Raw genomic sequence first — 14,184 nt, 5'->3', positions numbered from 1 at the left:
GATGGCTTTTTTTATTTACAAATATACACAAAGAAAACAAGGTTACGTCCAGAAATACAAGCCCACATGTACAAAAAAAAGAAAAACTCTGAACAGCATCCTGCAGGGTATATAAGTGGCATCTGTAAAGCTGTCATTTATGGTGGACTTTAATGAGAGTGGTGCATTTATCCTGACAAATTGAAAGAGAAAAGGAACATGACGATGAGGAAAAAAAAAAAAAGTTAATACGGCAACTTAGTGTTGCCAAGCAAGCAAAGACGACATCTGCAAAGCTGACAAAAGACAAAGTGCTGTTGGTACTCTGCAGTTGAATAAGAAAATATCTCCGACTGGCCAGTTCATGAGGAAATCCACAGTACATATATATCCTTTTTTTTTTCTTTTTTTTTTTAAACAAAATTCAGGCAAAACAAGCAATTGTGTTTAAAAAAAATAGCTCAAGCGTATTCAAGTAATTTAGATTTTTTTTTTAATATAAATGTATTTTTTCTTGTATTATTAGAACTTCATTGTTGTTGGAAACTTTGACGTAAAAATTGCAACTGAATCTCATAATATAACTGTTCTCTGACAAAATAAATTCTCACATTTTTATTCTGAGTTAATCTTTTCTGCTCAATTTTTTTATGTGCAGTTGGGTTAGAACAATCGTGTTAAAAACGTGATCAAATTTAGAAGTTTCTGTCACGTTCTTGTCGAGAAGCGTTTTCATACGATTGCAAATATTTGCAATTTTGACATTTTTATGTTTTCTTGTAAAAAACAAAATCGCTTTTACTGTCCCCTAAAATGTTCCTCGTCATTGCCCAAAATAATTTTGTCATGATTAAATTTTCCCTCGTATGATTATTTTTGGGTGGAAAAAAGTGAGCGAATTCAGATGAATTTTGTGCTAAAGTGCATCATTGCATAGCGAATAACTCTCGGAAACCAGCCAAAGTTGTAAAAAAAAAAAAAATTAAAATCTGAACGTTGGTTAGCTGAAGTGGGTTCAAACCATCCTGACGTCCTGCTGCCAAGTTTTTATTTCCCCCCCCCCCCCCCCGAGTCCATCCACTTGGGCGGCGTCCCACTTGAAGTGGGGTCTCCTCACCAGCGGTGAAAAACCAGCATCCTCCCTCTAGGGGGCGTACGGCGTCTCGGATGCCATTATGGGAGCCTCGCGTGCATTCACGTCAACGACGGGGTCAGCGCGGCATTCTTTCGGGTGAAGGGGGGCGACGGAGGGGCGGCAGGTCGTAGTGTCCTGGGATGTGGCTGTTGACCGGGAGGTCGTAGTGACCCTGCAGGTCCTCCTGGGGGGCGTGGCCCACCGAATGCTGACGCTCTGCGGGCGGGGAAACATTCAATTGTTAACTCAGTCATGAACAAATGGGAGTCAGCACACACCTGCCACCATTTGAAGTGGCTTTGATCAACCCCAAATCAAGTTCAGCTGTTCTAGTAGGCTTTTTCTGATTTGATGTCAAGCAGAAGCGCTACCACCGAATGCAATCGGGTAGTGATGATTTTATACGTAACTGAGTTATTTTACTTAATTACTGTAATTACTTGATTTTAAATGTAACTAAGTACATAATTACTAGACTTTACTTAATTACTGTAATTACTTGATTTTAAATGTAACTAAGTACATAATTACTAGACTTTACTTAATTAGTGGAATTACTTGATTTTAATAAAAATAAAATAGCTGATTTACTTCATTTCTGGAATTACTTGATTTTAAAAGTAACTAAATTACTTAAATACTGGATTACTTTATTTTCAAAGCAACTAAGTACTTTTACTTGATTACAAAAGTAACTAATTTTCTTGATTACTAGAATTACTTGATTTTAAATGTAACTAAGTACCTTTACGTAATTCTAAAAGTAACTACATGATTACTAGAATAAGTCGATTTAAAAAAACTGAAATTTCTTTATTTTAAAAGTAACTAATTTACTTTACACGCATCAGAGTCTCGACACATCACGACTATCTGGACACCCGTTTGAAAAGGGCTGTGTGGACTTTTTATATTAGCTGTATAATTTATCATGTTTGTGGCTCACGTCGTCGTAAAGAGGCGGTGCTGAAGGGCGGGGGCGGTGGAGGTCCGCTTTGGGTGTACGCTCGCTCTCGGGGGACAGCCGCCTTCATCTCCATGTAGCTGCTTTCGGGGGGGCAGAAGGGGGGTCCGGGCAGATCTTTGATGGTGGCGTAAGGGTTCTCGCTATTTAAAGAACTGCTGCTTGCCATCCCCGCCGCCACTGTCAGTTCTGTGCCAACAATCAACGCCACGTTTCATGATTTAGGGTCACAAAAACACCAACATCATCAAATGTCATCATTACTGTGATAAAAAAACATGCCGAAATCACAAACACACAGAAAAACTTTTAATATTGTCTTAGTTCAAAATGTAAATATGGTTAAAGTTAGATTAATGTTGTTTTGTATAATAGTAACAAAAAAAAATCTCTGCTTTATAAGAATTTAAAATATGTTGTTTCCTCCCCAAAATAGCCAAGAAAATCACAGTTTTGTATTCTGGATAAAAACATATATTTTAGATCACAATTTTCTGTTTGTTTTTCTAAATTGAAAAATAAATCCAGTAAAAATTTGAAATTTATGAAGTCTTGCAGTACCACTTTGTGCCTCTAGAATGTGTAAGTGAGTCCTAAATGCTAAACGCAAGTCACTTTCAAGCGGATGGAGAACATTCAACCAACCTTTGTTGAAATATTTTCCGAGGCTGGTACTGTAACTGTAACTCCGATCGATCCCAAACGGTCCTGTGAACAACAACAATTCCTTTTATTAGGAAAAGAGCTCACATAAAACTTTTACAGTTTTCATATGTCCATGTTCAACACGTCTTCTTGACTCTGCCCAGAGGAAATACTGTCAAAGTTGTTTTATAGCCAATAAAAGAAGAATTGGCAACGCAATATATCGACGAATGATTCGCATCCAACAGACCACGACAATAAATCAAACTTCTTCTGTTCGGCAGACTTTGAACGTATAAGTAAAGGTTTAGACAGCGGTGGGAAGTTACAGCGGTGGGAAGTTACGTAAGCATTTCACTTGATTTTTAGGTAGCTTTACTTTGATTTTTACTCACCTACATAGAAATTTACTCCATTCTTTGTCATAATTGGATGGTTAACGTTTTAACAAGAATAAACATGAAGTGTAACCTTAAGGGGCTTGTTAAGGTGATTTTCTTTTCTCAATATGGGAAGATAGGCTGTTAAAAAATTTTAAAATAGGTGAATGAGTGTGTAGCAAATATGCATGGGGAGCACCGTACTTCTACTTTATTAGAGTCATTTTTTTATTCAACAAGCGTCTGGATTTGTACTTTAATCTCGGGTAATAAGGGACTGACTGGTAAAAAGGGTCAATTTTTCTGAATATTTTTTCCATCTCATTTTGATTTTTGAAAAAATGTCCCTTATGAGCCAGCAGTTCATTATTATCCCAGATGTGTGTTGAGGTCGGGTCTGACCTGGCTCTTTATTGCGACCTTCGTGGTGTTTCCAGTCGGCGGGCAGAGTCGCGTTGCTCTCCACGCCAAAAAGACCGCGCCTCTCTCGCTCCTGGTTCTTCATGCTGCAGAACAACTGCTTGTTGGTGTTCTGTAAAAAAAAAAAAAAAAGAAGTCGTCAGAAAAGAGGGCAGAGGTTGACCTTGAAGGAGTGGAGTGGATGAAAGTCACCTTGATGGTGCGGTCGTGGTTGTTGGGGAGGTGAGGCAATGGTGGACGGTTGTCCCGAAGCGTGTGGTAGCTGGGGTTGGAATAGTAGTGCTGGTAGTTGGGGGCCACAACTGCACACACACGAACGCACATACACACACTGTTGTTTTCTGTACATGGATAATTTTCAGGGTTTTTTTACATGTATTTTTGGGGAGGAGCATTTTTTGGGGATAAAAATTATTTGTTGCTTTTTTTAGAATGTTTTTTGGACTTTCCTATATTTTAAAATAAACCTAAGAAAATGTCATGTGTAAATGTGAACTCTTTTAAAAAAAAATGTGGAAAAAAAAGTTAATATTTTCCACACACAATTGTTAAAGAATTGTAAAGAAATTACACAAAAACCAAACTCATTTTCTTTTTTTTTTGTTGTTGTCTTCAGGATGTCATTTTTAACATGATCTCACATTTTTGTTGTTTTTTTTTAGATTGAAAAAATAAAATCTTACTTTTTTGGGGGGGTCATTTTCTAGATAAGTCGTTTGAATTTTTTTTTTTTTTTACAAAAATTGTGAGGGCTGAAAAGGTAGAAAATGGTAAAATAATAATAAGATGAAAAAAAAACTCACAGTTGTTTTTTGTTTTATGAATAACTTTTTAAAATATATAATAGATTTTTTTTTTATTAGACTTGTCTTTTTGTTTTAAATCAACAATATAACAGGGGAGTGATGTGAAACTTCAAATCAAATCTACAAAAAGTTTTCCGAAAATTGAACATGTGGCAATGTGCACGTGAGGTCTCCACAACGTTGCTTACCTGGTACGGCGTACTCGGAGTTGACGGTGCGGCTGGCGGAGAAGGAGACGGCGGGCGTGTTGTTGTGCTTGAGCCTCTGCTGGCGTCGGTAAAGCAGCAACAGAACCAGCAGCAGCACCACCAGGATGACCAGCGCCACCACGCCGCTGATGGCCGCCCACGACTCCTTCTCGCCCGGAGGCAGCGGGACCATCACGCTGCCGGGCTCCGATGCCTCTGAAAACAACAATGGGATTAAGTCAGACTTGTTTTAACTCAGGGATTCTTTAAAACATTTTTTTAGGCGGAGTATTACCATTCAAACAGTTTACATATTGTTATAGTGGCTGACAATAATATGAAATACTAGAAAATGCAATTCCTGGAGAAATTGTGTGTGAAGGCGGAAAGGCTGGAATCTTTTTTGTGGAATGATTTTGAATGACATTGAATGATTTTGAATGACACTGAATGTTTTTGAATGATATTGAATGACTCTGAAATATTGAATGATGTTGAATGAATTTGAATCATAGTGAATGAAATTGAATGATTTGAATGACAGTGAATAATAGTGAATTATATTGAATCATCATGAATGAAATAGAAGAAAATATCACTTCCGGTTCCGTGACGTCACTTCCTGTCAAAATACGTCACTTCCGGTTTCGTGACGTCACTTCCGGTTTCGTGACGTCACTCCCTGTTCCGTGACGTCACCTCCGGTCAAAATGCGTCACTTCCGGCCAAAATACGTCACCTCCGGTTTCGGAGGAGTTAAAGGAATGCGAAATGAATGACCTGAATGTCGTGAATTTCAAACTGGAAACATTTTAATATGAAATGTTGAATGTCCCATTGGAAATGAATGGCGAATTTGGGGGTGAAACATGTAAAATGGGAATGCATGAATAGAGGGAATCACATGAATAATGTGAAAGGAGTTAAAGGAATGCGAAATGAATGACCTGAATGTCGTGAATTTCAAACTGGAAGCATTTGAATGTGAAATGTTGAATTCCCCAATCGAAATGAATGGGGTTAATTTGGGGTGAAAAATGTGAAATTGTGAATAATCTGAATAAGTGAATGACGTGAAAAATGGAAGCCCCCATCACATGAATAAGTGGAATACGTTAAAAGTGAATCGGTTGAATTATGTGGAAGTAGTTAAGCGTCAAAAAAACGGGCGGAATAAGTTAAATAATATTAATAAAGAATCAGAATAACATATGTGAAGGCCTCCGCCTTCACACAATTAAAATGGTAGTATTTGGAAACATGGTGGTACTTGATTTAAAAATGTTGAAAAAATCTGTGAAAGCAAGAATTGTAATAAAGAAAGATCACTCTAGTGGAAGTTATTTTTTTTACTTTAGGATTTAGAATTTTAATATTGTTCTTTTAACATAAAAAAAAAATAATTACCATAACTAAATAATGTCAAATATACCTTTTGGTTAAATTGAGAATTAAAATTGGCAAAAAAATGTTTTTTTAATTGAAAAACTAAATTAAGAGTAAGGATTAAAAGAATAAACAACAAAAAGTGAGAATGACTATACATAACCCCCAAAAATTCCAAACAAAAATAATGAATGTAAAGTTTTCCATGAGAAACAAATGAAAAAAATGAAATGAAAATGCATATATATATATATATAAGAGAAAAAAACTTGAAAAAAACTTAAGAAAATTCAAATACAAATCTGGAATAAAAAAAATAAAAATGGAATTCAAAATAAACCAAAAATATATACAAAAGAAATTCCGTGATTTAATAAAAAATAAAATAAAATAAAATAAGAAAGCGTAATGACAACATTTAAAATGAAAATTTTGGATAAATCTTTGAAAGACAAAATGTAAATTAAAACTAACTATTAAAAATAATACTAAAATCATTGTCTGGAAATCATATGTATATAATTTGCAAAAAATGCCTAAAAATGACAAATTCAATAATTACAATCTAAATTAAAATAAACATCTATCAGTCTAACCACAAAATTAAGTTTGAATTAAGAATTAAACTAAACAAAAGTTGATAAATTATTGAAAATGAATTAGTGCAAATTTCATATCAAGGACCTTCTAGACCAACATAAATCCATGCCATTTTTCTTAGCAGTAGTCTTGTCTTTCTCAAGTCAATGTGTGCCATGATACGATGATGAAGAAGACATACAGACGAAATGTTAGTGTGTGTGCGTGCGTGCGTGCGTGTATGCACATGCACGTGTCCTTGTCGACACCTTGTTGACACACCTTGTCGACAGTCAGCATTGTCACACACACACTCTCCCGTGACGCGGTCGCACAAGACGTTGGCAGGACAGGAGCAAGTTTGGGAGCAAAAGGAGCCGAAACGTCCCGAACTGCATGCTGGAAACCAAAAAAATATCAATCTTTTAATATCCAATCAAGAAATAAAGCAAATGATCAATAATAAGTAAAGTTGGTGCTGACGTATGGAGCAGTCTGTGGCGGTCCAGCCGGGAAGACACTGGCATTGACCGTCCCGATGGTTGCACGTGGCGTTGTTGGCGCAGCTGACGCACACTTCGGAGCAACCCTTGCCGTAGTAGCCGGACGGACAAACTGCAACAATGGCACACGACACACAATGTGAACAACCACATACACACTTACAAGTCCTCGGGTCAAATCATTTCTGTTTCGTATAAGTGTATATATGGATGGTATAAACCGAGTCTATAGGTGTTTATATACTGAAGTATTAATCGTTTTTAATGGAAGAAAACTTGTGGTAATTAATTAGTGGGTTAATTGGACTCACCTTGATCGCATTCATCTCCGGTGTACCCCGCAAGGCAGTCGCACTCCCCGGTCACATGGTGGCAGCGATACGACTGGCCGCAAGACGGGCAGGACTGGCTGCACTGATCGCCGTACATACCCGATCTGCATTCTGGGGAGGCGGAGATGCGTTAGCCGTGGATTGGCGTCGTGATCAGGTGACATTTGGCGACACTCACTGTTCTGACAGGTGACCCCCCAGAAGCCCGGGCGGCACACGCACGCCCCCGTTTCCCGCAAGCACGTGTCGCTGTTGGGGCAGTGCTTGAAGCAGGTCTGGTTGCAATGGCGCCCCCACAGGCCCTCGGAGCACGGCTCACTGCAACGTGGGCCTGAGGGAGACGAGGTGGATTTTATTCACTGATTGATTGAGTCTTTCTTGATTTCTTTTTTTAAAATATATTCCATATTTATTCAGCATGGTCGGTAGCTCATCCTGGCTTTGCAATATTATTTTGTACTTTTGCTGCTTTTGATTATTAATTATTATTAATTATTTTTATTTTTATTATTGTTATTTTTATCTTATGAATTTTAAGATTGAATTTATTTGTTTGCTAGAATATTTTCTGGATTCAAAAAGTATAATTTTGTATTCTGTCGAGACCATTTCATTGTTTTCTACATTTTTATTTTAATTCAGATGTTGGTTGTTATTTTATAGATTGCAACATTTACACTATACTTATAGTTTTATAACAGTTTTTTTTTTATTATAACATCCCTTGAAATGAAAATTAAAATAATGATATTAATCGCCTTATTAGTATTTTATCAAATTAAAACTACTAATTTAAAGCATAGTTTTATATACAATAAATTTTTTTAACGACAATTACTCTTCATACTAAGAACAAAAATCCAACAGACGAAGTGTGGATTACCTTTTTTAATGAAACAGTGCAAAATTATATATTTGTAAGATATTTGTTCTTGGATATATTTTTAGTAGATTTTTGTTTTTATTCATCTTGCATGTTTTGCCGGATAAAATTATTCTTTATATAAATAAATACAGAGTAATTGTACTTTTTTCATTTTTTTACTAAGAATTTAAACTGCAGTATGCCTCACTGCAAAGTATAACCAAAATATTAAACATATTCCTCCATTAATACCTCCCAAAAGTGTGCATTATTATTTTATAAATGAGGCTTTTATTGTATGGCATTGTTTGAAAGAATGGGCACTCACCCCACCAGCCTGGCAGGCAGAGGCACTCCCCTGTGGTTGCCTGGCAACCATCAGCATGAACGCAGTCGCATCTCTTCAGGCAGCCCGGACCGAACGAGCCCATCTGCGAGTAGGAACCAAAGCCAGTGAGTAGAGTGTCTCCAGGCTCGCTACTGGACCAATGCCAGGCAAAACACTACAATGCCCGGGGCTGTTGCCATGGCAATGACAAGAATAAAGACTTCCAAGCAAATTGTAGGATCAGTTTGTAGCGCAGCCACAACAATGTCGATCAATGGACAAGAGTTACTTGGCCACGACAGATGTCTACATGATGGTTACTTGTTGCTCGGCAGACTTCATCGTTGGTAACAGGTCAGGGTCAAAACTGCCATCTGGCAGACGTGTCAACTAAGCTATACAAAAGTGCAACAGATGGATTATAGTGTGTTTAAAAATGGGTTGTTATTACTGAACATGTAAATTACATGTTGGGATGAAAGACTAACTGCACTACAGGTATTTTTTTGTTTTTCAGAATCTTTTTCAGAATTCAAAATGTTTTGTTTGTTGTTGTTTTTTTCATTTGAAAAGTTAGTTGACAGACTGCAAAAAGTGCCAAAAGCTCACCGGGCACGACCGGTCGCAGTGCGCCCCCTGCCAGCCAGGGGTGCAGGTGCAGGTTCCATCTGCGGGGTTACATTTCGCCCCATTAGCGCACTGACAGGTGGTGTTGCATCCGCGGCCCCAGGTTCCCTCCAAGCACGGAAGCGAGCAGTCGGGCCCACGCCAGCCTGAAGACATTCAAAAATGAGAGTGACGTGGGATGCTTAACGATTCATCGCCCGCATGTGTGAAGAACCTTCACCTTCTTTGCAGAAACAGGCGCCGTCGATGGGCGAGCAATCCACAAAATTCCTGCAGGAACATTCCAGGGAGCAGTTCTTGCCGTAGGTGCCACTTTTGCATGGATTCTCGCAGTGAACACCCTGGGTATAAAAAAAAAAAAAAAAAGAAAAAGGAATAATTTATGAACTAGAGCGTAGAGAGAAGACCTCCAGCGAGGCTCAAATGTTTCACAATACAGTCTTGGACAGGGTTTCCCAATCTTTATTGAGCCAAGTCGCTTTTATTTCATGTTAAAAAAAATCTCCCAGCACATCACTAAACAAAAATGTCACAAAATGTTTATTAGGCTGGATTGTATTAGTTCCATGAAATTGTCTTCATTTATCCCCAACAGTCTGTGTTCATTTAGTCGTGTTTTTCTTGACTGGACTGCTTCCAATACATGTACTCAAACTGTAAGAGCATCGGGACTGTTTCTTTAACTAATCACATTTCAAATTTGACCTCGATGATGTCAGCACTTTTCCCCTGATACGATGGTCAGAGCAAAATCTGTTGCGGACAAGTTCAACTCGCAAAACATGGTTGTTGCAATCTGACCCATTTTATTAAAATGGTTTGCGTTTATCCAGCTGTCAGATGCATTTTTACTGTAAAGTGCTCCAGCTGAAGTTCCGCACATTTTTTGTATAATATTGATGGTGTGTATTAACGCATTGGCATGAGAGTGGTAGTAAAAAAGAGGCCCTCGGCAATCTAGTGCAGTGATTCTGAAAGTAGTATTTGGGCTCCCTCTAGTGGCGCATGAATGACTCACTGAATTAAATGATCAAACTGTGAATCAGTGGCTTGGATTTTGTGTTACAATTTGGTGACTGAAAGTAGATTAGAATTCAGACCAGCTAAAAGCAGGTCGAAGTTGTGGCGCAAGTTGTGTAATGCCATTTTGATTGATTTGATCGTGGAGGCCATGTGGTGGATATCATCATATTTCATTGAGAAATATGACAACACCCTGCACCAATCCCTCGGAATCATTGTAGAAATCAATTTAATCAAAGTTAACTGTTACTGACCGTGTATCCGGGGGTGCACTGGCAAAGTCCGGTGGCGCTGTGGCACACGCCGCCGTTCACGCACAAGCAGGGCTCCAGGCAGCCGTCGCCATAGAAACCGTGGGCGCAGGTTTCGTTGCAGTGCAGCCCGGCCCAGCCCGCTTGGCACGTGCACTCGCCTTTCATCGGGTGGCAGCTGAAGGGAATAGTCAGGTAAATAGTGACATAACATGTTTCATATCACATTAAGTTGATTTAACAAATAATTAATTGAAATTAAATGAAAAAATATATACATATAAAAAATATTTTTTTTAATTGTCAATCATAAAAGTGACTAGAAAGCATATATCAACTTTAAACACAGAAAGGTAAAAAGTGCACACATTCACTCCTATCCGCACATCAACAATGTTCCAAGCTTTAAAATCATAAATAAGAATATTAAACATGAGTAGCTTGTATGCAAAATCATTCTATGCCAGTCAAATAATGAGTTGAGCAAGCTCCATTTTTTGTGGCCGCCAGGAGGCGCTAATTGCCTGAAAACTCCCAAACAGTAGAGTGGCCTCTACTGAGATTAGCATTGACGCAGTTTTATCAGAACCGGATAGCATGTGCGGTTTGTCATGTTGTTTGGGTCGTGCACAGCCAACGCAACGCAACTTTATTTGCATGGTCACCTGAGTGTGTGTTTGTCCTGGCAGAGACACGTGCGTTCGCAGTGCATGCCGTATCTTCCGTGCGGGCACATCCTGTCCTTGCAGCTGGGCCCGCTGAAGCCCGGTTCGCACAGGCAGCCACCGTCGATGTTGTAGCAGCGAGCGCCGTTTGCACAGTCGCACGCACCTTCGCAGTCCTGACCGTAAGATCCCACCGCGCACTCCTCGCTGCACCTGAGCAAGACAAATGTGACATTAGAAAAACACACAGACAAATTGAAAAGAAAAAAGCGCAAATATTTAAAAAACAGACAAATTTCTTTACCTGTACATTTTTTAACATTTCTATAATATTTTAAAACATATTTCATCCGTTATTTTTTTTTCAAATGTCTTATTAGCTTTTATTAACGGTGCAGATGGCAGTATAAAAATGTACAGGACAGATTACTGTTTGTAAACACAAATGTTTTTAAATCTATATTGACATTTTCACAGTGCACATGACAGAGTGGCGGAATAAAACAAATATTGAAACAACCGAAATATAATTTTAAAAACACATTTGTCATACTGATTTTTTTTTGTTGTCAATGAAAAAAATATTTTGATATTTTTATAAATCAGATTTTTTTTTTATTGATTTTCTTCTATTTTTAGAAATGTATTCCTGTATGCCGCCCAATTGCCAAGGACACAGCAAATGCCAGATTTCTTTTTTTTTTTCATATCTGATTGTAACTCACAGATTCTACCTAGCAACAAGTGACCTCAGCGCCATATAAACGCATCACAAACATGCTTGATCTCTAGATTGCCTTGTGATTGGTTAACGCGCATCTCCCGCACTCACACTTCATCAGAGACCTTGGCAACTACACACCTGTTCCCAGTGAACCCTTCGGCACACTTGCACTGTCCTGTCTCAGGGTCACATTTGCCGCGATTATGACAAATGCACTCCTCGGCACAGTTGGGCCCGTACCGTCCCTCGGGACAGCGCTCCGTGCAGACAGAGCCCTAGAAGGCAGCAGCGATTGCAAAGAAAAGGTCAGTTGAACATGATGCCAAGTAGGTGTGCACTCAGCAAAAATATAAACCCAACACTTTTTCCCCCTCCAAAAGTCCAGTAGCCTTTTATTGTGGGCAGTCAATGGGCAGACATGTGAGATGGATGGATTATTTTATCACATATAATGTTGGTTGAGAGATATTGGCCTTTAGTGGACAGAGAAAATGTCTCCTGTGAGTTCAGCTCATTAAAATTGAGAGCCCAAAACTAAAAGTGTTGCATTCATATTTTTCTCGAGTGCAGATTTACAGAATGAGACGTCTTACTTACCGTCCATCCAGGAGGGCAGGCACAGATCCCTTTGCCCCGACAGATGCCGCCATTTTGACACGGACACCGTGCAGGACACTTTCTGGAGCACGGCCTTTCACAGCTACAAATGCATCCAATAATATTAATCAACTCTCATTTTCATTGAAGGTTGTCTTTCCTAACTTTTACTGAGTCTAGATACATACTGTATTTTACATTAGAAAAAAAAATAAGTCTAATAGCAAATAAGCAAAAAACTTTGAGTAATGGGCATCTGCTCCAAAATGTTGATAAATACTTCAATTATTCATTTCAATTATAAATATACCACGATCTATGAAAGTGGATGCATATGCTGAATGATCTCTCCCAATCGTGATTCGTGCACCCTGACGTACTTACAAGGTGCCAGTGAAGCCATCGCGACACGTGCACTCTCCGCTGGCTTTATGGCACGATCCTCCAGTCCCGCACTTGCACTTCTGCAGGCAGCCCTTCCCAAAGGTTCCAGCGGGACACGCCTCCTCGCAGTGGCGTCCAATGAAACCCGGCGGGCACTGGCACGTTCCCTTGACCGGGTCGCACAGCGCGCCATTCTCGCACTTGCATTGCTGGCCGCAGCCTGGACCCCAGTGTTTGTCCTCACAGGCTGAGGGGGGAAAGGACACCGGGGATTATTTGGAGTTGTTTGGTTGATTTGCAATAAATAAGGTGGTGCTTGTCGTGAATAAGTGCCAAGGAACGATCGCATTACAGTGATTGTTTTTGATTATTTCTAGTTGCGCTTTTGATCCCTATTGTGTAAGGTGGAGGTTATCATGAGTAACTCACAAGCAAAAAAATTGCATCGCTTGTCGACAGCTGGCACCTCGCACAAAAGAAATGAAGATGTAATGGTTCTTCGTTTCAATTGGAACGCATGGCAGATGTACAGATTGTATTGACTTGTTTGGATTTCAACTAACGAGTGATCCAGCTTGAAACGTATCAAATTCACATTCTTAAGGTGTCCCACAAGGATTACAAGTGGGCCCTGTGCCTTTTGTAACACCTCATCCATCAGAGGCTGGACCAGAACATTTTGACAGTCCCTAAGTAAGAATTTGTCATCTTATCAGGACATGCTGGATAAATTGTTGAATGCTCACAACTTGGTGGGAATAGTTTGGGGAACATTTTAGCCTTTCTTGTAAAACTTGTTATACGGTTGAATTAGAATCAAATTTGCAGGATGCCTTTGACTGTATGGGGGGGGGGGGGGAGTAAGTTTTAAAGGTCTCCCTCGACTTGGGAACTTGATTCATTTTCCTACTATTCATAACAACAGTCACCTTCCCGTTAAAGAGCCTGTAGCATGACTTACGGGAAAAAGGCGAGCATTTAGTACTATGTGGTAAAACTTGATAGTGACGTCATAGAAAAAAAAAAGATTAAATGACTTTCAAAAAAAAAACATTGAGTATGTTTAGCCACAAATAAATGAAAAACAGAACACTCTTGCCCCAATTGTGGTTTTGCACCCCGAGTCCCCTCCCTCAACTCTAACTCTTGTCATCCAAAATCTGGGGTGTCGTTTTACCATCGGAGAGATTCAAATTATTCGGGGAGATTTGTATGGAGCTCACAAAAAAGCTCGAATCCAGTCGTGCAATTTCACAGGGTTTGAGTTTCCCGTAACATTCTGTCTGTCCGATGATGTCACTGATGGATGGGCGTCAGTCACATGAAAAAAGATTTCATGTTGACCTCTCTGGATGTTATTTTTAAATCACTTGGTAATCTGAATCGAGGCCCAAGTCACTTTT

At 39.1% G+C, this 14,184-nt stretch overlaps 1 protein-coding gene across 2 annotated transcripts in view; it reads right to left on the bottom strand.

The window, feature by feature from the left end:
* Positions 1-17: 17 nt before the first annotated feature.
* pear1 (platelet endothelial aggregation receptor 1) overlaps positions 18-14,184 on the bottom strand; it is a 41,414-nt gene continuing 27,247 nt past the window's right edge. Inside the window, exons 6-23 of one of the 2 annotated variants that reach the window (XM_088307255.1) lie at positions 12,782-13,028; positions 12,398-12,500; positions 11,939-12,075; positions 11,077-11,289; positions 10,415-10,589; positions 9,358-9,478; positions 9,120-9,283; positions 8,511-8,613; positions 7,496-7,648; positions 7,297-7,428; positions 6,966-7,097; positions 6,765-6,881; positions 4,518-4,733; positions 3,716-3,825; positions 3,506-3,635; positions 2,724-2,786; positions 2,061-2,267; positions 18-1,330 (exon numbers count right to left, since the gene is read on the bottom strand). In XM_088307255.1, coding sequence (XP_088163381.1) covers positions 1,191-1,330; positions 2,061-2,267; positions 2,724-2,786; positions 3,506-3,635; positions 3,716-3,825; positions 4,518-4,733; positions 6,765-6,881; positions 6,966-7,097; positions 7,297-7,428; positions 7,496-7,648; positions 8,511-8,613; positions 9,120-9,283; positions 9,358-9,478; positions 10,415-10,589; positions 11,077-11,289; positions 11,939-12,075; positions 12,398-12,500; positions 12,782-13,028 — 2,663 coding nt within the window. In that variant the 3' untranslated portion in view covers positions 18-1,190. Of the gene's footprint in view, positions 1,331-2,060; positions 2,268-2,723; positions 2,787-3,505; positions 3,636-3,715; positions 3,826-4,517; positions 4,734-6,751; positions 6,882-6,965; positions 7,098-7,296; positions 7,429-7,495; positions 7,649-8,510; positions 8,614-9,119; positions 9,284-9,357; positions 9,479-10,414; positions 10,590-11,076; positions 11,290-11,938; positions 12,076-12,397; positions 12,501-12,781; positions 13,029-14,184 lie in introns of those variants that run through there. The other variant, XR_015845635.1, reaches the window with a different exon arrangement.

The sequence above is a fragment of the Idiotropiscis lumnitzeri genome, chromosome 10 (genome assembly GCF_059441095.1).
Source record: "Idiotropiscis lumnitzeri isolate Australia: NSW breed Sydney's pygmy pipehorse chromosome 10, RoL_Ilum_1.0, whole genome shotgun sequence".
Lineage (NCBI taxonomy): Eukaryota > Metazoa > Chordata > Actinopteri > Syngnathiformes > Syngnathidae > Idiotropiscis > Idiotropiscis lumnitzeri.
This window is presented reverse-complemented; position numbering and strand designations above follow the sequence as displayed.